General features: G+C 38.1%; 1 protein-coding gene across 8 annotated transcripts in view; it reads left to right on the plus strand.

The window, feature by feature from the left end:
• INPP4B (inositol polyphosphate-4-phosphatase type II B) overlaps positions 1–26,786 on the plus strand; it is a 328,507-nt gene that overhangs the window by 106,007 nt on the left and 195,714 nt on the right. For 7 of the 8 annotated variants that reach the window (XM_054065533.1, XM_054065540.1, XM_054065532.1 and 4 more), the window contains 3 exons: positions 5,398–5,482; positions 16,793–17,017; positions 18,743–18,787. In XM_054065533.1, the coding sequence (XP_053921508.1) occupies positions 5,398–5,482; positions 16,793–17,017; positions 18,743–18,787 (355 nt within the window). The remainder of the gene's footprint in view (positions 1–5,397; positions 5,483–16,792; positions 17,018–18,742; positions 18,788–26,786) is intronic. The other variant, XM_054065538.1, reaches the window with a different exon arrangement.

The following is a 26,786-nucleotide window of genomic DNA, read 5'->3' on the forward strand; positions in this document are numbered from 1 at the left end:
GTATTTGTACATTATTATTATTACTGTTCATACTTTTTGAAACTGTAAACAAAATTACTATTGGCTAGGTGTTCGTATTTGCTAAAGGTAATAGTCTATTAAAAGTACTTACCTGTTCTGCAGGATTTGTTCAGTGATGTAGGTCAACATTTTCCAGAGTGAATGCAGATTAGTAATATTATGTTGTCAACGTAAAGTTGGTATCTGGAAGCATTGTATGATGGATTTATCACAGAGGCTGAGGCACTTTTTGAAAAAGATAATTTGAGTGTCTTTCAATAAGTACCATGAGCTTGTACTCGTGGTACTCGATTGAAGCACCTCATCGGATGCTCGGGAAGCATGTTCTTCCTTATCACCCAGGCTGGGTCATAAGCTTTGCGATACTTAATAGGCACAGGATGGGACTATTAATATGGCAGAAGAATATGTAATATTAAGAGAGATTTCAGGTCGTTGAAGTGCTTGCCAACACTTAAAGGGGCATTTTTAATTTCAGAAATTATATGCGTATGTATGTCATGCCGTCATTTGTTACTACTTCAAAATTAGAACAGTGTATTTTGATCCATTTGATAATGGACGTGTTGCTGTAGAAAAGTGTTGTACCTGCCTACATTTTAAGACTATTAGTCTTGCTATTTGTGAATGAAATTACTCTGTCCAATCCTGTTGCCTTTCTCTTCTTCATACACATATAAAAAAAAAGCTATGCTTTAACTGCAGAGTGATAAACGTTATCTGTGCTAAGACTGAAATAGCAAACGTAGGTGGTAAAGTTTATAGCATAGTCAAAAGCCCAACCAGAGCAGATGGATACATTATTGAGCTAGTATCAATCCAGATAGCTCATTTGCAAGTACCAGTGAAGATGTAAAAACTCAGGATCATAGGCAAATTGTACAGCTTCTGCTGGTTTTAATCCCACGTGGACTTTGCTGCTATTGGTGTTGGAGCTAGTTAGGTTAGCTAGCTTATAGTTAATGGTGTTATGTTGTGTATGTCTTGCAAACTTAGCGCTGTAGGCATGCCGAGCAGTCACACCCATATGATGCCTATTCACTGTCTTCTAGCTCTCCTGATGAGAAGCCAGCCTTTGGTAGTACCCTGAGACACATTTGTGGTGTATGTACATGGTGGAACTAGAGAAGAGTCCCTAATGATGAGCTGGCACTTGACTTTGCTTTCCTTTCCTGCAAGTTAGGCACTTAGCCTGTAGATCACAGAAAGTGGTGCCCAAGTACCTGGTCTTTTGGTTTCCTCTGTCACCAGTTTTCCCCTAAGGCGTCTGGTGAAGGCACTAGGTACATCTTCAGGAAAGCAGTGGACGGTGATGACTTTACAGTCCGTGGGAGAGAGGATATGAGTTCAGAATAATTTGATAAACTCACCTACTGCTGTCAGTCCCTTCAGGCAAACTCCTTTATTACATGTATCTTCTTTAATAGAAAGCAAGAACCGAAGCCAATTCTTGTCTCTTGTGTCATGGAAGTATTTTAATATTTTTGTTCCCTATGTTCCTAACATAGATTTTAGTTACTTTAGTGTGACTATAATTTTGTCCACTTTGTTTTGTTATCTTTCTGTAAAATTTCTGTCTATAACTTGTTTTTTATTGTAGGAATACTTATAAATGCAGGAAACAAATGATTTGAAAAGCACAATAAGTAGATTGCTGTATGTAGCGTCCCTACTCTACAAGGCTTTTGATTTAATTATTTCAAGTCTGCAATAGAAGCTTTTAAAAAAATAAACTGTGAAGTTCATGCGCACACACTGCCCCCTGGTTGACTCTGGAGGCTTTTTGTAATGGTTTAATGAAAAATGTTTCACTTTCTGTAGCATTTGGGTTTTCTTCCACAATATTATAGATTTATTTTTCTACTTCCGTGTTTTAACACAGAGGAATTTCTTGGAATGTCACTTCTAATTTTTATCTGTCAGTTTAATTCTCGACTTGACACAGCTAACAGTAGATTTCCTCTACCCTCAGCAACAAACCTCCTATTGTTAAACCCTTTCATAATGACACACTTTCCCCCAATGGTGTATCAAGTCAGATCTACAGGAATGTGAAAATAGCTCAAACATGCTACTCTGACAGTTTTAGAAGTTTCTCAGTGCTTTCATTTTTCGAAAGCTCTTTTTACTCCCCAATCTAAAGGAAAAGGGCAGATGGGAATCTTCAATAATGTAGTTCCAAATTTCAGTTACAATGTAAATTAAAAATTCTGTACAGATAGTTAGAAACACCTAAAAGAATGTACCAATGTAAGTTCAAATACTGCGTGCTTCCCTTACTGCTGTAGAAGATGGTTTGGGTTTTTTTTTATGCTCTCTAACTGCAAAAATGCTGTATTTTATTCTATTGGAAAACTTCTCTAGATCTGTATCTTGCACACAGTGTATCCTTCAGATTGCTCCTGAATCTGGAGCTATGCACTTAAATGATGGTTGATAGTTTAATAACATTAAGCTTCCTTTATGTTGAAAGGAGTTATGTACAGTTCACGTAGGTACGAATACTAAGGAGACACCCACTCTTGTTTTGGTATGACTGTCTCTTATTTCAGTTTTAGGTGTGGACCCCCCAGGAACCAGAGATGTCTTCATGACTTTGGTTTGAGACTCATGACAGTTAAAATAGACAGGAGTGGATTTAGTAGCGCAGTAGTACTTTGGATTTACAACTGCATACTGACAGCAAAGCTGGCCAGTCATTTGGCATGTTGAATTAAAAGGGTTTCTGCTCATTCTAGGTTTTGGGCACTCTTCTACTTCAGCAGTTTTACTAAAATATTTAAGTTAGATTTATTAATAATTTAATTTCCTTGTCAAATCAGTGTTTTAAAACAATGTGGGGGGATTGGGTAGGTTCTGTTGCCTATGAACTTTGCTATTTTTTTTTTTTTTACAACAAAAATAGCAGTTCAATTCCTAGTTACTTTTAGGCATTTGGATTAATCCAGTAAGCTTTTAACAACAATTATCCAAAATTATCAGTGGTAGGAAGGAAACCCCCAATATACTGGATTATAACACATCACTACAGATCTTTTGATCCTATTTGCCGTGTGTAAAGGTTAAATCATTAGAAGCTACCCTTTTATTAAAATCAAACCTAAAAAAATAAAATAATAGCTCCAAATAAAATCATGTTGTGCCCTTAAAGAGAGACATTTTGGATTTCTTCTGATACTGAAAAACAAAGCTGATATCCATCAGATACGCATAATGGTTCTGTTGATTAATATTTTGAAATTCCATTTGTAAATAAATTTCTTGTTAGCTTTTTGGTTGTCGGACAGAGCACAGTTCATGTAAATGCCAAAATGTCTGCAATAATAGTAATTCTGAAGATCTTTTTCTTCTATTTTGTCAGACTGTGGGAGCTATTTTGCAGCAACATGTACTTTCTTTTTGGTAGCTTTATGCTCTTTCTTCTTTTTTTCTTGTTTCCTTTCTTATCCCCCTCATGTGCAGGAAAAAAAAAAAAAAGCATATCCTTTGATCACTGTTCTTGATTGCTTATCTTGGAAAAGCATCCAGATTCATTCGGAATTGCAGTGTTTCTGTTTCATTCCAGCTCCCACTAGTATAGGGAGTGGAGTAACTTGTCTCTAAAGAGGCTCTTGTACTGTAGCATCTGCTGTCTTAAAATGTAGAAAGCTTGAAATACTCTGAAATGTCTTTTTTTTTGTTTGTAGTTACTGTTGTATGTCAGCTGCATTGTGAGACAAACCTAACTGATATAATTTCTTGTTAATTACTTGAAAGTTATTTTTTTGCTAACCACTTGCCAGTTTGTTTGTATTATACATATGCCTTTTGTATACAAATCTGCTCATCAAGCCTTTAGGTCTTCGTGATTATTGTGAACTACATGGAAGCTGTGATTCTTCGTCCATGGCCTTTCCAAGTAGCTGAGTTGTCTGAAAGCCAAGCAACAAGGAGTTGCTTCTCTTTTATATAATGACAGACTTCCATTTCCTGCAGATGCATGTTCTGGAGGAAATGTTAGCCTAGGGAGTTGTCACATTTGAGTGTTTCATCTGTGGGGCATGAATATCAGGAGAGGAACCATCTTCTCAAGGGATGAAAAAAAGAAAAGCTTTTTGCTAGAACCGATTGACTATCTTTTGGAAGGAAACTGGATAGGAGTCTTTCATGTACTCGCAGCTGAGTGTTAAATTCTCTTAGACCTTTGTAAGTGTCCAAAATAAACCACTTCTTTTCGTCATCTTTTCTTTCGAGGGTTAAATGCAGGATCAACTTTCTGTTTAAAAATAAACATGAAAATCTTGCTAAAAAGTTTGAGTCTGATTCTGGCAGAACAAATAACATGATATAAATGCAGAGAGAGAGGTAGATGAGAACTTGTGTATATTAGGGAGATGTTATTAATATGAATTCTTTATGAAGTCATTCGTTAAGTGTCAAATACATGGAACTAAGGCTCAGGCTTTTTGTGAAATTGGTCGACAATATGAAAAATATTTCATCTTGAGTATCACTTGGAATAAAGAAGTACTTGAGAAAGGGATGTTAAAATAAGAATTTGCATTAATCCCTGCAGAATCTCACTGAAGTAGAGAAAGAGCTCTGTGACAGTCAGATTGGGAGCCTGCAATGAGGAACCATATGAATGCATGTTGTAAGGGTTATTTGTTACCAGAAGTTAGGGATAAAAAATGGATAATAAAAGTTTTAAGGGGGAAAAGATTAATTCTGAGGGAGTGATTGATAGCTTCGCTTTCCTGAAGAATGAGTCACGCTTACTAAACTAGAAGAGCCTGCATCTTCTCTACAGAGCGATCACAAGAAATGATAATGGCAATTTGTATCATATTGCGCTCTGCAATAGGTCCGTATCACTTGATGTAATTTGAATTGCATAGCCAGAGACAACATCGAAAGTTTCAAACAATGATAAAGAAATCCCTTCTAAATGAAAATTGGTGAGAAATGCATCCTGTAAGATTGCACGCTATTTTGTTCGTTTGAAAATCTCTACTCTCTGAATAGAATCTGACATTTGATTCCACTTTATTAGTAAATATGGAAGTTGGAATGAGCTGGGCTTCCCTAATTTGCTTAGGAATTGGGCAACACTAAACTCTTGATTACCTACAGTATGAAAAAAAAAACCCACCTAACTACCAAGTTCCTTTTTTCTTAGTTTCCTGTATGGTCTTTTCTAACAGTTTTAACATTACAGCTCATTGAGCTGGAAAAGGATGGCACAAATAGTAATTAAAGAGTTCCTTCATCCATCTGCCTAGTGACTGTTATGCTTTGTTGTCTGTATATCTACATGTTGTGTTGGCTGTGAACAGCCAAACGGAGTCTCCAGTCAGGTCCAAAATCCTTACCTTTTGTCATCTTTATGTCTCGCAGAGTTCTGAAGCCTCTGAAGTGGTAATCCTGGAGCGCTGCTGGATTGTAGAGTTCAGGAGCAAAACAGATGTTTCAATAGTTCTTAGTAAGTAAACCGCAGTTCAATACGTTCAGTGCAGGTTTTTTTGTTATTTCTTACAACAAAAATGACAACAACAAAAAAGCACTCAGACATTGAGACTTTGGTAGATGTTGGCTGAAATATATCCTGTTGTCTGTTAATGCATACATCTAAGCACTGCTTCGCTCTGAATTGATGCCTTAAATGAAAACCCTAAAGCTATTGTTTTTCTAAAAATCCAGTGAAATTCTTACGTTGACTTCCTTTGATGATAAATAGAAGCTTGATGATCTGGTTTGTTAGGTATTATGTACAATATGGGTTTTATGTTGATGCATAGCTAATTCATCTTATTCTTGAATGATTAATCATTGCCAGTCTCCCTATTAATGAGGGGGTTCCTGGTTTTCTCACCTCCTGTCAATTCTTTATTGGCAAAATTTATAAAAACAATAGAAAATGGTTATTTCATAGAAATCAGAACCGTTATTTTAGTGGAAAGATTTAATTTAGAAAATGCTGACATAGAGTCTTCTATGCAGGCACAACTGAAATTGTCATCACGTTAGGAAATTTTTCATGATGTGGCTTATTTCTGGTACCACTACAGTTTTTGGAGTCCTTAGATCTGTTTGCTCTTATGGTCTAAGAATAGTTTTGGTAGACTAGTAAAACTAACCGACAAAGCAAAAAGGTTATGCTGCATTTGTGGGCTTGGTGGCTGGTTTTGTTTAGTATATGTTCTTAGGGTTTTTTTTTTTTTTTATACTAATGGAAATCTCCAGTCCTCTTTGAGGAATATGTTGCATTACTTGTCCTAACTTTTGTCAACACCTGCTGAAGTGATTCTTCGTGTGTGGTCACATTTGAGCAGGCAGTGGCTTAAAATGTATTCATTGTGGGTTTTATTCTTTCCTGAGTAGTATTCTGAGGAATAGCTCAAATCCTGCATCTTTAGTGGTGGAATTAAATCTTACGTCTTGTGCCTGATGTTGAGGCACTGTGTCAAAAAGCACTTCTTTCTGAATTTGAAAGCATGGTTTTGCCTGACTATAACAGCTGAATGATTACCATTGACTCTCAAATTTAGACTTCTCTAATTATGCCCCTGTTGATTCCAATTCACTGATTGGAATCATCAACTCTATGAATTGGTGTTGTTACAGTTTGAGTATAAATACAGTCATGTCAGTTCCCGTCTGGTACATCTTTTATGTTGCTGGAACTTAATGCTGCTGAACTGAACCAAGAATGCAGTTGTAATTGCTGATGGGATTCTTTCAATTAGCTTTGAAGCCTGCGAATGTGACAGTTTTGGTGGCAGTGAAACTGGCAGATTTAAATCCAAAACCTGGGAAAGTAGATGACAAGTACTGAGTAAGCACTTCAGGCTGTCTGTGGAGAAAAAGAGACTGTGAATATGTGTGAAGGAAGAAATACACTTGCATAGTTAGGAACAGAAACTGCTATCTGAGTGTCAGGCTTTCTAAACAAAGTTTGAAGGTCAGTAGTGTGGTTAGAGGTGAGGGTGGCATTCTGACCTGCCTCTAAAAACATATTACGGTGGAAAAGAGGAAACAGTACAGAAAACTCTAGGTGTGCAGCACTATGATGAGTACCTGGGGTGCAACCAAAGGAATGCAACAGAAGGCAGAGGAAGAGACAGACAGGAAGAGGAGAAATATATTTAAAACTTGGCAGTCTGGAGAACAAGGACAAGAGAGTCTGGCTGGTGATTTGTTGGATGGGAAGAAAAAAAGAAAGCCAGACTATTATGAGGTATTAGAAGAAAACTGAAGACAAATAAAGATGATATACTGTGTACTGAGTGAAGATAAAATACCAAAAGAAGTAAAATAATAATCCATGACTGTCGGAGAGCACAAAAGTCATAAGACAAAAGAAGAGAAAAGCAAAACTCTGGAAGTAAGAACAGAGAACTTTGTCAGTGGGGGCTTTGATCTTGGAAAAACTAGCTGCATTGTAACAAGAATATATCCATTGGCCGTACAGAGCCAAGAAAAGCTCTAAAACGTTTGTCTGTGTCTCTAAAGGATTTAAGTGGAAGCAGGACAGGATGGACACACTTGCTTACAATACCAGATTGCTTGCGGAACAGGCAGAGCTCTGCTAGAACACAGCAGAAGAAAGTGCAGTGTCTGTGAAATTTAACTTGCCGTGTGGCTAGGATGAGACATGTTCTTCATCTTGCAGGCTGTAAGATGAAAATCATCTAGAGGCTCAACTTGGAACTGTGAGGGTGTTATGCACTGAGCTTTTGGCCAGTTGTGTCCATCGTTCTCTGGTTGGTGGCTGAATTGTAGGAGGCATGAGTAAGAGTGAGAAATGAGGAGATTAACTTGGATGTCTAAGAAGAGAACGTAATAAAGGGCAGTGCAGTAAACACAGAGGCTGGGAAAAGGACATTTTCATGCAGTATGTAGTGATATTGTGAAGCTTTTCATTGCCTCGGGGTGGTGTGGGCACTGAAACACAAAAATGTAAGAGGTCAGGCAGTTGCAATGGATAATACTGTCTGTGCTTCAAGTGTAGTGCTCCCAACGCAGCCTAGCTCAAAAGCTTTCTAAGCAGTCCATGAAATGGCACAGGAGGATTTGTTAGGTGAACTATCGCTCTGTATGTGGCTGATTGCTTCTGTGCCCTCGTAACATGAACTAGTTGCTGTTAGCAGAACAGGTCGACGCTGGTGTGAGGTGCATCTGATTGAATGTGGGTGGCAGTTCACAGGAATGCGATTCCTTCCTGAAATCCTGGAAGGTTAGATAAGGAAGGAGAACAGTTCAACCCTTTTGTCCAAGAATATCTTAAACCTTGAAACTGCTGCTGTGCAGGGAAATGTTTGAGCAGTGCCATGTTAACTGCCTTGCTTTGGACTCTTCTCAGGAATAACCACGATGTTGATGCCATCTATGCTTCCACTTTGTACAATACAAGCAGGAATCGTGGCCTCACCAGACACAGAAATATATAATAGTAGCTACTTAGAGAATAACTGGGTCTCTGTTGGACCTTGGAACCCCTGCTAAAGGTGATTACTCTGGTGGGTTTACATAACCAGGGGGCTGCCCTATGCGGGATTCTGCCACCACAGGGCATGGCTCAGCCCTGCTGGCGGTACCTCAGGGAAAGCACGTTTTGGAAAGGGTAAAGTGCTGCCCAGCAGTGAGGAGGGGGGAAAAAGTTCATGAAACAGCTCTGTGAGCACCAGAGCGAGAGCAGAAGTAAGGGAGGAGGGGCTCCAGGCAACCAAGCAAAAATTGCCCTGCAGCTCCTGGAGAAGCCCCAGTAGAGCGGATATTTCCCTGCAGCCTGTGGAGACACCACGCTGCAGCCAGGGATAAAGTGTGAAGAGGAGAAAACAGCAAAGAGGAGCTGTTATGGACTGACCATAACCACCGCAGCCCTCAAATCCTGCTGCTCAGGGTGTGGAGAAGGAGCTGGGAGTGAAGCTGAGCCTGGGAAAAAGAAGCAAGTGGAAGCAGGAAAGGTCTTCGTTTCTCCCTAGTCAGCGCTATTCTAATGTGCCATAATTACTTTTCCCATCAGATTAGTCTCTTTTGCCTATGATTGTAGCTGGTAATGATCTCACTGTCTTTGTGCTGACCCAGGAGCTTCTTCATATGTCCTCCCCCAGCCCTGTTGAGGGTCGGGGTGTGAGTGAACAACTGAGAGGTGGCTTGCACTCAGCCAAGGTCAACACACAGTAGTTAATTTGCATCAGATGTTTTTCTTTTAAGTGTTTTGTCCATTTCCGGATGTGTCAGAGAGCAGGAGATGCAAAAAGATAGGTGATCCGGAACAAAAAGTTGTGTTAATCTTGGTAATATTGGGTCGCTGTTACACTTCTCTGGAACAGGCCAATTAGAGCTGTGTGGCTGGATGTTTGAAACTGTCCAAAGAGCAATTTGAAGTTGACCGCTGTTGTATAGAGCCTCATGTGGGTGAGAGTAAACAACTCTGCCTCCTTTCTTCCATGTGATGCTGTACAATACAAAATTGAGAATGAACCCAAGAAACACAGGCACAATTAAGCAAAATCAAATGTGAGAGAGAGCACACAAGGACTGCCTTTTGTTGATCTGTAAATCTGTGATGTTTTTCAGGATAAGGGATTCCTTTAAGACTGTTACTGTATGTGCTCCCTTAGTGAGAACTAGGATGGTAAGACGTCTGAACAACCAGGTAGAACTAGTGAGATGTGAGGAGAAAGGGAGAGAACAGAGGAGAAGACATATTTTGGTGCAGGGCCAGTGTCATCTAAAACATATTGCAGGGTATGTGGCAAAAAAGAGGCCTGCGTATAGGCATACCTTAAGATGATGAGTGTCCTCTTTTGCCATTTGTGGTATCAAAGTGAATTAACTTGGAGCTTTTTGTTTCTTTCACTAGTATTCGCTTGGAAGAGCAGGTCAGAACTGCTCCCTGGTTTAGAGGTGGGATAACCGAGGTGTATGCTGAGGTTACTCTTCCAGACCTAGGCAGAGAATCAAGATCTCTGAATCCTGCTTTTTTTTTTCAAGGTAGGATGTCGGTGCAGGCAGTGATGTGTATACTTCCAGTGAAAAGCAATCTACTGCTTTGCAAAGGCCACACTTGGCACTTCCAGTGAATGCTGCGGTATTTTTGTTCAGTGGTCATGAGGTACCATGGTGGTATTTAAATATTTGTGTGGTCTGCCTTGTTTCCAGCCTATGTGTTATAATTATTTAATGAAAGGAGAGAAGCAATGTGTGAAATCCTACAGGTATTAAAAGAAACAAAGTTTAATATTGTAGTAATCAACCTGGGATATCATGCTGTATTCATTTCAAACACCTCAGGCTCTTCGTGAGATTCTGTGGGGACTTAAATGGAGATTATTAGGGTAACATATATAAGTTTATTTCAGCGTAGCAAAATAATAATAATAAAAATCACAACAGTGAAGATAAAATTTTTAATTAAATTCTTTATCTTTGATTGAAAGTTTAACTTCCAAAGGAAGATTAGCATAGCATCATGAGTAACCATAGGGTGATTTCATCACTACTAATTTGAACACGAAATGCATCGGCATATAGAATTCAGTCAGCTTTGTGACTTGAAAGCCTCGGATGTCTGTATTAGCAATATCCTGCAGATATAATTTACGTATCAAAGCTTCCATTCTACTTTTGTTACAGTGTATGGAGGTTAGCTGTGATGGTGCTTTATATTTTGAAGTGGCAGAAGCTCATTGATAAGCCCAACCATTTTCCACTGCTGAGGTACCAACTGAGAATTGCCTTTTTGCTAGTGTATGTGAAAACAGAGACAACCTTTAACCTTTCTGAACTCTCTTTGCATATTGGCTTAGAAGGAAAAACAGTGATCCTCGTAAGGAGAGACTGTGATCCTGGACACTGACCATGTGCTTTGTACTTGTTTTCTTTTAAATCTTTCCAGTAATTACTTTTTCACCCTTTTCAAAATGATTTTATGCTTATAACTGTCATTAATGAAAATAAAGCAAGTCATAGAGTGTTAGCCTTCTTGTCACTTTTACGTGCTTGGTAAAACAAAACAATAAAGCTTCCTAAGGGAAAAAAAAGAAAATTGATTATAAATGGAAAAGCTTTAAATTCAAAATGTTTTCTCTCTGACCTTGGAAGCGTGTGTTTTATTTCATTGTTTTATATTTTAGAGCCCTTTCATTAAGCTCCAGTCTTTTGAAAGACAAGGTTCAACTCAAATAACTGCCTAGACTTTTTTTTTTGTTTTTGGTGACTCAAGTAATTATTTCTGGCTTCACATAAACCCAGGTTTATGTATAAGAGATTATGATTAAAGTTACAATCAAGTACACTTTATAAATTTAAGGGGGATATCAGTAAGATATTTTTTACAAGAAATTTATTTTCAGTTTTTAAACAACGGAAATATCAAAGTACTTGCAGAGAAAAGAGGCAATTGAAACACTTATGAAAGCATTAGTACAAAATAATGGGAACAGAAAAAGTTATTTGAGGATGGTGGAACTAACCAAAATATGCTTCTGATTTTAGACAGTTGGCTTGGAGTAGAAAAGTCTTTCAAGTGGCTCTGGGGATGTCTCTTCTCTTTTTTTTTGGTGCTATTTCCTTATTTGTTGGCAATCTTATTTGAGGTGGGGGGCTGGTGTATGAATTTTTTTTATTTGAGCTGCTGAAGTCCTGTGAGACTATAACTTTTTGTGCTGGCTTCTATGCGTCAAAGTCTTTCTGAGATGGAGCTTCAGTAAAAGGGTTGGTGCATAGAGTCCTGATTAGAAATGTTTGCTTTCCATTATCTGCTCTCTCAGCTCCTGTCTCTATTTGTATCTCTTTTACTGCAATAAGGAAAAGAAACAAGGTGGGCAAGCTGCTAGAAGGAGCTGCTAAGTACCTGCTAGTGAGGTATTTCCACCTAAGAAAGTGCCTGAAGCAATAGTAGCCACTGAGCCACATGGACTTTCCACAATGTCAATGTGAGTGCTGGCTATTTCTACTCACTTTGTGTGTCAAGGGATGTGAAGTCAAGGGTTTGAAAACAGTTATACACTTTAGAAGTTGGGCAGTTTCCAGATTACAAAACATTCCTTCAGAATGTGTGTCTAGCAACATTACTGTCCAGACGTACATGAGGGAGGTGGTCGAGTCGCCTTCCCTGGAGGTGTTTAAGGAAAGGGTGGATGAAGTGCTGAGGGACATGGTTTAGGGAGTGTTAGGAATGGTTGGACTTGATGATCCAGTGGGTCCTTTCCAACCTGGTGGTTCTGTGATGAGTTTGGTCCCAAGTGCTACATCCACCTGCTGCAGAGCATATGCAGAATACTCTCCTACAGAAGCTGTTCCTATAGTTTTCACCAGTGATACTCTGCTACAGAATCTGTTCCTATAGTTTTCACCAGTGATACCTTGGTGCCAGATTGCTTTTGCTGTGCTGTCCAAGTACCAGTTGCATTATCCAAGTGTCAGTACTAACATTTAGAGACCACTCCATAAATTAAAATGAGTAATATGTGGTTTTCTCCACGCTCATCTCCCTGCCCCCACCTTGCCCTCCTGAGGCTGGTAGCTGTGAGCATTAATTTATTTTCAACTGGACACTTAAAAACTGAACTAACAGTGTGGAGATATGAGAAGAAACGTTTTGATAGCTTGGTATTATTGCAGTTTCAGACTGGTATTTAATTGCAAATACAAGGAGTATGCCTGACAGCTCTAGATTTGCTCTTGTAGGAATGTAAGTCACAGTATTCTTGCTTTTAAGCACTCTACTAGGTTCCAGGAAACAAATGAGATATCTTGGGAAACGCTGAGACAAAGCTTTGTAAAATATTGATTTGGACAGTGATTTCAATTAGATACAAAGCTAATGTCAGGACAAACACTATCAGGTTATTGTAGGTTACATTAGTAGCTCAGCGTCTAATTTCAGACTCTATCTCGTCGTTTCTGTTTTTTGAGCTTATGCAGACTGTCAAGCGGTCCTACGCTGGTTCTTGTAGGTATATAGACCCTCTTCAGTTTAAGAAGAGAAAGGGATAAAGATAGATCTATGTACCATTTTGCTTTGAATTTAGTGCTAGTGAGTTGAATATTTTGCAAAGAAAACTGTTTGCTTTCTAACTGTATGAATGCCTTCCCTAGGTTTATGCCACTGACCTTTAAAACCTACTGGAGTGTCCACCACTAAGATGAAAATAACTCTTCTGCTGTTGTAGAAGCCCAAGTAGACAGGAAAAATTCTTAATACTGTATGTTGTTAGATCTTACATGTTTTCTTTTTCAAAAATTTTATCATAGAACCATAGAATGGTTGAGTTTCTTCAAAAATCATCCAGTTCCAACCCTGCTGCTGTGGGCAGCAACACCTCCCACTGGATCAGGTTGCTCAAAGCCTCATCCAACCTGGCCTTGAACACCTCTAGGGATGGGGTAGCCACGACTTCTCTGGGCAGCCTATGCCAGTACCTCACCCCCCTCACAGGACAAAAATTCTTTCTAAGATCTCATCCTAATCCTCCCCTCTTTCAACTTAAAATTTTTACCCCCTCCTCCTATCACTGCATTCCCTGATAAAGAGCACCTCCCCAGCTTTCCTGTAGACCCTCCCTTAAGTACTGGAAAGCTTCTCCAAGGTCTCCCTGGAGCCTCCCTGTGCTGAACAACCGCAAACTAGGAATGCATACCAAATAAATTACTTCTCTCAGCGAAGTCGATATTAACTGTTCTCAAAAGGTCAAGATTTATTCCTAAAACTAACACATAGTAAGTCACGTCAGCAATAATAACAAAGGCTGCTTGTGTACTTGTTTTTTCTGTAGTAACTCCTTAATTGTAAAGTGCTTTTGTCCACCTATGAAATACTCCTGCATTTAGAGTGTTTTAATACAATTATAATTCTGCTATATCCACCACTTATTTGAGGCCTTCATTATGTTTGTGGATCTGTTAGTTATATTTTCAGTTAGACTCATTTCAACTAAGTTTTCTCTCCGTATTGGAGCTTGGAATTAAGAATTAAGTTCTGAGCTTGTTAGGGTTTACTGTATCTGATTTAAAATAATTGTCAACAGAACAATCTGGGAGAGAAGAGCAATGAGATGATGATCTTTGTTAGGTAAATAAACCTGTGTGCTCCTTTACTGTGACAGACATTTTGGAGAAGGTACATTTTGGACGTTGTTTCTTCTAGTATGTGAACTTGTTGTACGTAAACATTACATGCGCTGAAACAATGTGAAATATGACTTACCAACTGTTGGATCTGCAGAATGAAACTTCCTGCGTTTGCAATGATGAATATGTTTCAGATATTTTCAGTATGCTTTTCAGACTTTAGCTTGGCTGTCAGAGTACTCCAAAGATCTAAATATAGCAGACTGTAGTGTTTTGAAGTGATAGTTTAGAGTGAATTTCCAGATCTCAAAACTGGCACCTGTTAGATCAGAATACAGTGAATTATGCCCACTCCTACTGCATTTCATATCCATTTCTGGTTCCATGCATATTAAGGGTGATTCAGTATGTCTTTTGTGCTTAGCAGTCTAATTTCCACAGCTAAGAGGTAAACAGAAATAGCATAATCTCAATTGCAAAGCACTGATTTCCTTCCAAAGCAGATGTTTTTAATCTAGCCAGTGGTAGAATATTTCAAGGCAACATCATTGTTCCTATTTACATTTAGAAATAAAGAAGGGAAAGTTTAGAAAACAATACGTTGATGTATTGCGTTTGTTGTTAAGTGTTGGCTTGTTTGTCTGGAAGTCTTTCCTCAGCTCAGGTACCTTGAATATCCAACCAGCTCCTATTAGAATTGCCTGTGCTTTGAAAGGCTGAATAGGAAAAGCAGGTGTTTTGCATGCCTGTACATGTGTATGTATATATATATTCATATGAATGACTTTTGGTTAATTTTTGGTCTTGATGTTCGTTGACTACATGTCTCTTTTTTTTCCTTTCCTTTTTCTCCACTGGTAGTTCCAAAATGCTGTGAAATAAACCCAAACTTTTGAATTGTTGGGGTCAGTGACAGAAGGGAGTAGACAACTGTGTTGTTGCAAATCTGAGGGAGGAGCAGAAAAATTACAAGCTTTTCTAATCGACAGTCTTCTTGAAGGCTTCTGCCCTCATGGCTCAGGCGCGGTAGCTGATTACATGAGAGATTACAGCTGAAACTTCTGTGTCTCTAGAGTCATCTTTGAAAAACAGTAAAGCTCACTGTCTTCAGATTCGGTCACTCAAGAAAAGTATGTGTTCTGTGTGTAAACATGCACCTGATGAACATATGCAGCAACCTCAGATTTTGAATATTCTTGTCTCAAGAACTGAATACCTTGGTTTCTGACTGAGCCAGGGCTAGAGGCAAGAGTTTGAGACCTTATTAACTCTTCTTAAATTGCCTATGAAGCCACAAAGGTATTCCGTCTCTTTCTGCTCTTCTTCCTAGTCTTTTCTCATGAATTTTATAGTCCAACTGGTATGTGAAATCTTATCCAGCATTCTTAGCAGCAGCTACAGCCACACAGTTGGATTTCCTTAGATCCACCCCCAGACTGAAAAAATTGTCTCACCTCTACAGGGATTTGTGCTAGTATAGTTTAAAGAGACTTTTGACTTGAGGTTTGCATCTTTTGTTCCCCCATAACATTAAAAACAGAGTTAATTCTAGGTAGCAGATGCTCAGTTTATGAAGTGCAATCAGGTTTGGAATAACAAAAGTGGATAAGTGCCCAAGGTTAAATAATCAAGTTAGCATAAAGGAATTTAAGTTCACATTATATTGAAAAAACTTTTCCATGTTATTTGGATTTTTGAACCAAGTGTGAAAATAGGTAAGTGTTCTGTTTCATTCAGTTATATGATCTATCGATTATTTAGGTCAAAATGATTTTCATGTCCAACCAAATACTTTAGTCCTTATTAATACAATAGCACAGGTGTTTTGTTTTACGTTTCTAAATTGGTTGGTAACCTCTTTTAAAGAGGCATTGATTTTTTGATTTTTCTTTCTTTCTCTCCCATTTTGTTCTTCTCGATGTGTCACACTAAGTGTCACACTAAATGTCACATTAAATTTATGACTCTGTGGAGCCATCCATACTGCAGAATTTTAAATGCCTAAGAGGTGTTTTTCTTTCCTTTCTTGCTAATTTTAATCAAATGACTGACCCCTGCAGCTTACCTGGGTTCCTTGGGAGCTTCAGCTTTTTTTCCCCTCCTTTTTTTCTTAGAAAATTTGATCATTGAACAATTACACTTCAGGCAGAACAGCAAAGGACACACACGGATAGTAATGTGGTCAGAAGCTCCCACAGACAACCTGTTGGATCTTCACAGAGGAGCTATGTCATGCTAAATTATCTGCATGTGTTGGTGAGCAGCATTCTGGCAAAGATGAATGAGAGGCATAAATGAGCAGAAAGAAAAGCTCTAATAGAAGAAATGATGGACACACTTATTCTGGTGAATCCCACTATTAGTCAGAACCATGTCTGGTGCCCCAGCTAAATCAAATTCTTGTTCAAGTTAGCAGCTCTGATAGCTACCTGCTAGGCTGCAGAATCTGTGCTAAAATAGAATTTCTCATTTTGATTTGATTCTGCCACCTAGTTTAGCAATATGTTAAACACTTTTGGAACCACTCTATGCACAGACTTAGTACTGCACTGAGTATGAAAGAACTGAGGTTTGATTCAAGAGGTAGATGGTTCTATGACCACAAAAAGAAATTTGTTTGTAGTAGTTTTAGTTGTGTGGGACATCAATATTTTCATCATCTCCATATCGAGTCAGAGCTCCTAAAGACTGTGTTTATATTTTCTGAGTACAGAGTTTCAGAGTGGAGAACCGGATCTTTACCTTGAAGCTGCATCAAAGCCAGATTGTGAATCTTGGGCTGTGGCACTGGGAGAAGCTAACTCGGAACATTTGCAGAATAAAATTCAGCAGCTCCGAAGGCTGATCATGGAAATCAAAGAGGAGAGATCATCAGATGAAGCACGGCAGTTTCTCCCTTCATCCCAAGTAGACAGTCTAGGAGAGCCACAGTTTACAAGTAAGTGTATATGCTCATGTTATTGAGTAGTACAATAAAAATGGTCTACACTGTAGCAGAATAGATTGTACCACAAACGGGTCTGTAACGCTCTTTAATTTCTTGCTTGGCAAAGTGCAGTTGTAGAGGAAGAAAACTGATGAAAATTATCTTTAAATATCACTACCTGATATGTTTTGATTTATGCAGATAATCTTCAGGGGAACAAAAGTGTGGTTGCTGTGTTTCTCAGTTTTTCTTTCTAATCTGCTTTCTTCATGAGACTTAAAAATTGTTCAGTTAGAAATATTCTTCTCTTTTGTGCCCTATATGAACGCAAGCTGCAGTTTAAAATATGGTCTGATAACTTTGATAAATGATAAAGCTTTAGTGATACTTAAATTAGTGTCATAGATTTGTTCTTTGTGCTATAAAGGCACGTAGCTGTATGCAGAGTCATTTTCGCAATGGAATCTGGGCACTGTGTTTCAGTTGCCCAGTTACTTGATTAAGTCTGTATTTGACATACTCATAAAGGTGTTCCAGGCCAATTTGCTGACTCTGCTTATAGGAGAATTCAACACTGAAATTTGTTATAGCTCCATTTTTATATATAATATTATATATAATCTTATTTCTTACTAAGCAAGACCTGTCATTTTTCTTGCACAAGCTTGAATGATTAGCTTTAGTAAATGAGAACACTGTGAATCTAGGCCTATTCAGGAACATCAAGTTTTCCTGGAACAAGAACAGTTATAAGTTCAGATATTTTGTGTTGGTTTTTGGGAGTGTTTTTGTTTGTTCAGCATTTTTTTGTTTGGTGGTAGTTGTTTGTTTTTGTTATTTTGGTTCTTTTTTTAGTTTTTATTAGAAGTCTTACATTCCAGTTCATGTACCAACATGATCCTTTCTATCTGACCAATTTATTCAATACTGACAAATACTTAATGCTTGCTGGAGACACTACATAGATGTCAACAATAGAGCTTACAGTATAAGTAAACCTTACAGAAATTAGAGATCCAATTACTTCCTGCAGAGGGTAAACAACTCGGTATTATGTATCCTTCCTTTGTTTCTCCTGTTGCAGTTTTGTGGTTCACTTCTTTATCCTAGTGCAATAAGAAAATATTGCCCTTTGCAATAAAATACGCACTAGAACATAACTCCATGAAAGAGGGAATGAAAATGTTCTTATTGATTTTGGTATATGAAAAAAGGAATTAATGTGCTATTTCCCAACAGAAAGAGGTTGATTTGGTTACTTTACCATTTATATCTAGGTCAGTAATATACGGATTTTTTTTACTATATTAACCTGACTTACGAACTTTCACAGAACATGTTTTTGTTTCCATTTTTAATGTGATGCAATACCTACTTGAAAATCAATTGTTAGATTTAATATTTTTCCAACAGATACATAGTTAGTTGTTGAGATAAAAAAATCTTACAAGTAGCCCAAGTACCCACCTGTGGAAGGCTGTGTTGGTATTTTTTTCCTTAGTTTCCTGTCCAAGCAACAGAAAACTTCTATAGAAAAGAAAGATATCTTCTTCAAAAGTAGCTTTTTTCCAGGTAAATACTTCTTGCAAAGGTCTCTTTTTACTATGTGTTTGTAACATAAGATGTTACTCTGGTGGCAATGGCACGTAGTTAGATTAGGCATGTGCAACTTTTACTGTGTGTTAAGAAGCTAGACATTGAATTATTTCTAATAGTCTTTTTTCTCAACCTTAAAAGGTATTCAGAGAATTTCGAATGAGCCGAAGCTGGAGTTCAGTCTCGGTAAGACACAATTTTGACTTCTTGGAGTTGTAATGGCCTGTTGTGTATGAAGAGTTTATATAGTGTTATATTATATAACATATTGCCTGTTTAAAAGAAATATAACAGCCTTGGTTCCTATAGGCAGGAGAAATGCCTGTCCATGTCTCTGAAATCCTGACTTAATATTTCAACCAACTAAGAATCTGAAGATCTATTGTATTTTCTAATGCTGTGCTGCTCTGCCAAGCTGAAAATTTGCCCAATAGCTTTGTGGATGTTGTTTATGAAATACTACTGATTTGAGACAAGACATGTAAGATGGAGTTCTTAAAAAGATATTTCAGTCAGCTAAAATTACTGTCCCTTTAGAATAAACTTTTACTTAAAAGCACGGATTATAATTTAGTAGAGGAGAGTCAATATAAATGTTTACGTGATTTTCTCTTTTTGTACTTAGTATAAGTAATTAGTGTATGAGAACTATCTTAGTATAGTGTGTGTATATATAGTATATATTACTTTATATAGAGAGAACTTTGTTTTAGGTGACGTTCTGTCAGCTCAATCCTTCCTTTCTACTCAGAGATATACAGCATGATTAAGACTGCTCAGTGAGTCAAGCAAGTTAATTGAATGATCATATGTTTGTAATACAAGAAAAAAGTCCACAATATTAGCTGCCCAAAGTGTGCCGTTTACAAATGAAAATTGTCAACTTTCTCATTGCTTTTTCAGTGCAAAAAGTTTGAAGCTTTTGAAATAGGAAATGAAACAATTATTTGCTGTAGAAGCACTAAATATAGTAATTCCGTATCAGAAATTGGAATACTGGGCTAGATTTCATTGATTAATGGTTGTACTTGGTGATCTTCAGGGTTTTCCAACCTAAATGTTCCTATGATTATTCCCAGTTCCTGTATGTGGTAAAATAACACAGCTGCAAATAATACATCTTTTGAAATATCTGATGATGTGTGCTGCATACATTCTGAAATGACTAAAACTTGTCCCATTTGTTATGTTTTTCATTGATATACTTTACAATATGCATTTCGTTCTGTAGCTCTACACTGAGAAACTTCTCTTCAGTGCCGTTCAATGTCTGTTAAATTTACTCTGATAGACTTCAAAACATCTGCTGCACAAGTGTGTGCATATACGTGAGGGAGAGGGGAAAAAGACATTTATGAACAGAGTATTCTGTAAAAATCAATCAAACTTGACTATTTGGACAATTTAGATTATGTACAAACAACTTTCCTTCAGAACCCCCCCAACACAGCATCAGTGACATGCCTGCAGGTTCCTGCCTTACTCATTCCATCGTGGTATCGTGTTTATCAGCCCTGTCCTTTGAACTGGGCTATGCATGGCTTGTGCATTGCTGAAACTATGCTGATTTAAAAGCTTACACCCTAAAATTGTGCCCTGCAAGGCAGATGCTGTTCTGTCTGATGCAATCGTTTTTAGATTCCCTTAACTGTATCTGGGTGGCTTTACCTGTATGCCTTCTGCCAACGAGACAGTTATAGCATTATAAAAACTTGGTCAAGTAGGTTTTATTTTTTTTTCTGTAGGGATTATTTCTGCTGAAATTGTTGAATGCTGACATGGAAAAAAGACCTAATTCTCCGTTGGGGAATTACTATGCTCTAATATTCAAGAGTGATATTAACTTCTTCTGTGCCTTTCTATATGCATTTTATAGGTGATGCGGCTGTAGTATTTGGACGTGGCTAGTAACTGCCACTCCAGCGATATCAAACTCCCAGAATGACCCTGCTGTGACATAGGAGAGGGAAGAAGGTGTTACAGGTGGTGACTGCAAATTCGATGAAACATACTTTAGGATAGATTGCTTTCAGTGATAAATAGGCCCCAGCAGGCAGAAGTGTGAAACTGATGTTCAAACTCATTTGGGCTCATGCTGAACGGAGCTCTCTTCGCTCATGGTGTCAGTATTTGTGGTTTGCATTTTGTTGTTTCTACTAAGAACCTGTGTTCTGTGGTTTGTTCTGCAGAGTTACTGATTGAGTCATTGCAGCTCTATGAGTGATCTTATACAGCTAGCAAGAGTGAGAGTATAAACCTCTTGTTTCTGAGTGGTGTTCTTAACCATTGTCATAAGTCAGGGATATTTAGCAGCATAGACAACTACGTAAAGCTGGTTCTTCGTGTCTTGATCCAAAAATAATACTAAATATTTACGCATAACACATTTGCATTAGGGGAATCCACCTTCAGTGACCAAGTGGTCCATGGAAGACTTTAATTTTATCTTAACAGTTACCCATTGGAATATCAACATACACATGCCAGCCACCTCCTAGCTCCAGCCACTCCACTGATCACCACTGTGCTACTCACGTGTAGAAAAAGTACACGCATACAACAGATTTAGCCCAACCGACCAGTTAAAATGCCTCTCAAAAGGGCAGCCATGAAGATGCCTTTGTGCTGTTCACCTGGTTATTGATAGGGCTGGAAGGAGCTATCACTCTCAGTCCACGTGTCTTGGAAACACGTGCTACCTTGCTGTGCCAGCTGAGCCAGATAGCTGCCCCTTGGCTGCTGGCCGGCCAAGGGCACTGGTTGGCTGATCTCACCTTTGGAAGGCTTTGTTTATGTCAAATTAAAGGCTTGGCATTAGCTTTAGCTAATCAAGGACTTCCAAGACCTTTCTGTGAGGCAAACCAAAGCATGGTAAGCAGGGATGAGAGAGATGTGCTGCAAGGAAGCACGCTGCTGCTCTGTGTGGCTGGCTTAGGTAACCAAACCGTAGGGCTCTGTAGAGACATCTCAACTTGATTAGACTCATCTTTAGCATTTCAAATTTGGAAAGAAAATATAACAGTCAGTAACCTATAAAACTGGACTCTAGCCCAGAATGAATGGCTTATATCTATAAATCTGTTAATATGCATTATACAAACAATATTTTATTAGTTAAGTAGCACATCTATCTATGTATGCAAATAGACTTTTGCTTATATCACTTAATATATACCTGTTTTTAACTATGTTAAAAGTCACTGTCAGTTATTGCATAGTTGTACTTTGCAACTCTCGCCCGTCACTAGTTGGTCAATAAATAACATTCAGAAATGGAACTGTCCAGTAACTTAAAGAGAATATAGCTTTTTAATAATATTTGGGTGCTGCCTAGTACGCGAGTTTACTTTACGGACAGTATATCTAAATTCTGCTCTTTGACGTTTGAAAGGTCTGATAAATGAATTTTGAAATCATGTTGGTACAAAGGTTTGCTAGATGCTTGTGTTCTGTTGTGGTAGCTATTTTTTTGCTTTCTGTGTCCATAACACTTTGGAAAGTATTCTTGCTATAAAATGTCCAAAATATTGCCTCACTTTCGTTTCATTTTAGAGTTCAGTAATTTTTTTTTTTTTTTTTAGGTTATAGCAAATGATAAAACTCTTCTGAATTACAGCTTCCCACGGCAATATTCTCAGCATTTCTGGGATCTTCTAACATTCCTTATTTGGAGTCAGAGCTTCCTTTAGACTAAGTTTTTTTTTTTTATTATTTTCTTTTTTTTTTTTTAAATTTTCCTGAGGACTCTTTGGAAATATGGCTGGGTTTTGAACCTTGTAACTGTTTGCAAGTTTTCCTTTCCAAATTTTGTCTTTTTGGTTGGCTTTTCCAGTCTTTCCATTGTGCATGCTCTTTCATGAAGCACTAGGAGGTAGCAAGTGTCAGTCTCTGCAGAGTCCTGACTAGAAAGCAGGAACAGAGTAAAAAAAATGAAAACAGATCCTGGGCCTAAATAACAAAACAATCTAACAAACAGTGAGACTGCGAAGATTCTTTCCTGTGACTTTGGCGTGCACAGGGTTAGTTCTATTACAGAATTTTATTTTGGTGTTACTGTTCTTGGTTGTTTCTTTAAAATGTCCCAGCTCTAACTAAAACTGGTGTAAGTTCTTGACTTCACATTGCTTTTGATGTAGTCATCTTGTGATACATGAACTTAAGCGAAGTTTTGTGTAATAGTTATGGGAAATTGATAGTATGCATATTGGTGAACAGTATTGTGAAGTTTCTAAGAGTTGGTACCTCTAAAGTTGTTTGCATTTACTTGATGGTGAACTGACAAAGTAGCACAAGAAAATTCAGTCATCAGAAACATGAGGGAGCAGGTCAGGAGGCACAGTTGGCAAATTGCTCAAACGTTAATTAGGTAATGAAGGTGATGTTTATACTTAGAAATACTTTTGAGAAAAAAGTCTAAAAGGGAAGTTTTTTACCCCCTCAATGAGGAGTAGAATTAATTTTGATGCATTTCAGTGGTTTTGACTTTGTCGAATTGGTTAGAGTTGGGATGAGAGCAAAAGATACTGAAGTTGCGGGTTTAGTACAATAATCTAGATAGAAAGGAATGTCTCTGTGGATGCTAGAGGTTTTTCAGGTTTTCATTTTAATGAAAGCACTTGTGTAGCATCTCCAAAAGCCTTTGGTTTCTTGGGGGGTATGTTAGGGCAGTGAGCTTTGATGACAGTCCTAATGTCTAAGATACTAATAACCTCTGGGTGCTTTACAAGGTATAGAATAAAGTAAATCTCAGTTATATCCTTTTACAGAATCTCATTAAATAGAACACAATTCATAGAAAACTTCATTAAGTTGTTGCAAAACTAAATGCCAAAAAAATTAACTTTTATTTTTTCCATTTTACCAAAATAGTGGGTTCATAGAAAGAACTGTCTACCTCTAAATGCACGAGTCTTTTCTTCACTGTCTTATTTTTCCCAGAGTAATACTTTGATAGCATCCCTTGGAAAAGGTCTTGAAGCAGATTTAACTCTGCATTCTGAACCTAAATCGTACATTGACGCTGCTCAAAGACCATGACTAAATGATTTTTCCAATCCTGAAACATAATCTGGAGCTTTTTCAGCAGCAGCTGTTCCTAGGAGAGTGTTAAGCAGAATACTATTTTAATCCACATCACAAACTTGGAGTCAGTGCCCCGATCTAGATGAATTTTCTTATCTAACTTGGTTAATCTTCTGGTTCATCATGTTATGAGTTGGTGGATAACTGATACTTTGTGTTAGCCAAATTTAAAAAAAAAAATCATAACATTTTTTAGTAACTTTTAAAAGAAAAGTGGTCCTTTCTCTGTGAATAAGACCAAAAGTTTTGCTTTATGCTGAAGGATGTTCATCATTCCAAGAAAACCCATAGCATCTTGGCTTTTATCAGGAATGGTGGTGCCAGCAGGACCAGGAAAGTGATTCTGCACTTATGCTCAGCACTGGTGAGGCTGCACCTCAAATACTGTGTTCAGTTTTGGGCCCCTCACTACAAGAAAGACAGTGAGGTCCAGAAAACGGCAATGAAGTTGGTGAAGGGGCTGGAGAACAAGTCTTAAGAGGAGCGACTGGGGGAACTGGGGTTGTTTAGCCTGGAGAAGAGGAGGCTGAGGAGGTTGTAGAGAGGTGGGTGGTGTTCTTTTCTCCCAAGTGATAGGTGATAGGACAAGAGGGAATGGCCTTAAGGTGCATGAAGTTTAGATTGGACATTAGTAATAATTTCTTCACAGAAAGGGCCATCAGGCAGTAGAACAGGCTGCCTGGGGAGGAGGTTGAGTCACCATCCTTGGAGGAGTTTAAAAGGCTGCATAGATGAAGTACTTAGGGATATGATTTAGTAGGGGACAAGTACGGTTAGAATTGATGATCTCACAAGTATTTTCCAATTATATGATTCAGAAAAAGTTCATGTTGGCCATGTTAGGAACAACGCTAGCAAAAATATAAAAGTGAAGGTTGGGTTTTGTGCTTATTTCATTTTTACATTTCACCCTTTTTTGTTTAAACTGTTTGCTGAATTTTGCATACATTTGTTCTGGTCCCACACAAATTTCATCTACTACTAAACTTGCTAGTTAGGTTATTTTCATGGTTTTACTAGTGTGTAATACTACACACATATATATTAAGTGATATAAGCAACAACAGCAAAAACTAGGTAAAGGACAAGTTAAATTGGACAGAAGAAATTATGGAGTAAGAAAGGTATTGCAAAGAATTCTTTTTTTCCCCTGGGAACTACTTATTTGGCTTCTGCCTGATACTTTTCCATTGCAGCATAAGAGGCTATAAATGCATTTTAGCAGCAATTCAGTGTTGCAAGGATGAACGTTTGTTGACAGAAACAAAGAAGTACCAATTTTAAGCCCCATCTAATAGACTGTTGTGGCATGTTTTGAGTGGTTTTCTCTTGGAACTTGTTATGTTTTTGAACTTACACCTAGAGGAGTTTCCTTTATCCTCTACCTTATGCAGATGAGCTCGAGCCAGCTTTCAATTGGTTTCAGTGCGGTGAAAATATCTTCCAAAAATGTTAAAAGGTAGTGAATGCCTGTCACCTTCCATGTCATACTGTCATCTCTTTTGGCAGTGTTTGATGATGGATCAGGATAATGCATATTGAGAGGATTGATTAATGAGATCACCTAGAGTTGAATGATATTGAATTAATGACCCCTGAGGAGAATAAACTCTCCTGACTGTGCTTCTGCATTGTGGTGCTCATAGTAAACTTTCTTTATTATATGCAGACATTATGTGAACACTGCTGAAAAGTGATTTGAGGATGGATTTGCCAAGACTCCACATCCTTCTTTATCCACCTCTCCGCCCACTGTACTTCATTAGCTTTTGAGAATGCTTTTGGGATTCTGTCATAGCCTTTGCCAAAGGGAGAATAACTGATTTTTTTTGTAGATGGCTTTCTGAAGCTCTGCTTCTTCATTGTGCACCTCTTTGAAAGTAAATCATCCCTTCCAAATTTAGCATGCTGTGTGCCCTGTCAGAGAAAAGGAACTGTCTTTTTCAATCACTGCATATTATCATCATGACTTGGTAATTTTAGGCCATTTTGTTGTCATAAAGTAGTCATAATGCCACTACTGAAGCAAATAAAAATACAGAAGGAAAGTATTGGTGTGCTTTCCCTTTAAAAAATCTTGCCTTCTTTTACTCTTGTGTGACTCTTTGATATGAGCATATTCAGCCTTCTCCTTGCAGGGGGTTGTCCCATTCCATATGACAGTGTCAGCCAGACATTTGTCTTTCCAATTTCATTCACTATATTCATCCTCACTTTATGCATAATGTATAATACCACTGTGGTTTGCAAATCTATGATGTTCACTATATTAAACTATCTTTTAAGAATGTTACGTATACAGGGGAAAAAGATTGAAAAAAACAAATCCAGAAAATGGGGAGGGATACCAAAACAGTTCAAAACCAGAGTCCTTTAAAAAACTAATATCCTTGTTCATTTTTTTTTCCAGTTACGGTGGGTCCTAGAGAATTAGACCACATTTAAAGTAGTGCCTACAGATACAGATTTGAAATCTGAGAAATCTGTCCTTCGATTTCTTTAGGGTAGGGATTGTCTTCATTTGCATTGCAGCTAGAGAAGCAGCATGCTATCACAAATCTTCAATACAAATATGTATTGTTTTGTTGAATATGCAAGGACTCAAAAATCCCCAGTAATGAAACCTTGGAGAATGTTTAGTTAGTGTTCCACCTGTCTCTCCCATGTTGAGAGACTCTGGGAAAAAAAAAAAAAAAAAAATCTGTAATGTAGTTCGCAGATAAAATGTATGTTTGTGGTGGGTTGACCCTGTCTGGATGCCACCTGCCCACCAAACTGCTCTGTCACTTCCCCTCCTCAACTGGACAGAAGAGAGAAAATGTGACAAAAGGCTTGTGGGTTGAGATAAAGGCAGGACAATCATTTAGCAGGTGTTGTCATGAGCAGAGATCAGAGTAAGGGAACGAGACAATAAAATCTGACTCTTGAAATTCCCTTCCTCCTGAGCTTGATTTTTCTTCTGAATTCTCTAACTCCTCCCCTCTTCCCTGCGGCACAGAGGTATGGGGAATGGGTGTTGTGGTCAGGTCACCACATACTGTTTCTGCTGCTCCTTCTTCTTCAGGGGGAGAACTTCTCATGCTCTTACCCTCCTCCAGTGGGT

This window comes from Cuculus canorus, chromosome 4 (genome assembly GCF_017976375.1).
Source record: "Cuculus canorus isolate bCucCan1 chromosome 4, bCucCan1.pri, whole genome shotgun sequence".
Taxonomy (NCBI): domain Eukaryota; kingdom Metazoa; phylum Chordata; class Aves; order Cuculiformes; family Cuculidae; genus Cuculus; species Cuculus canorus.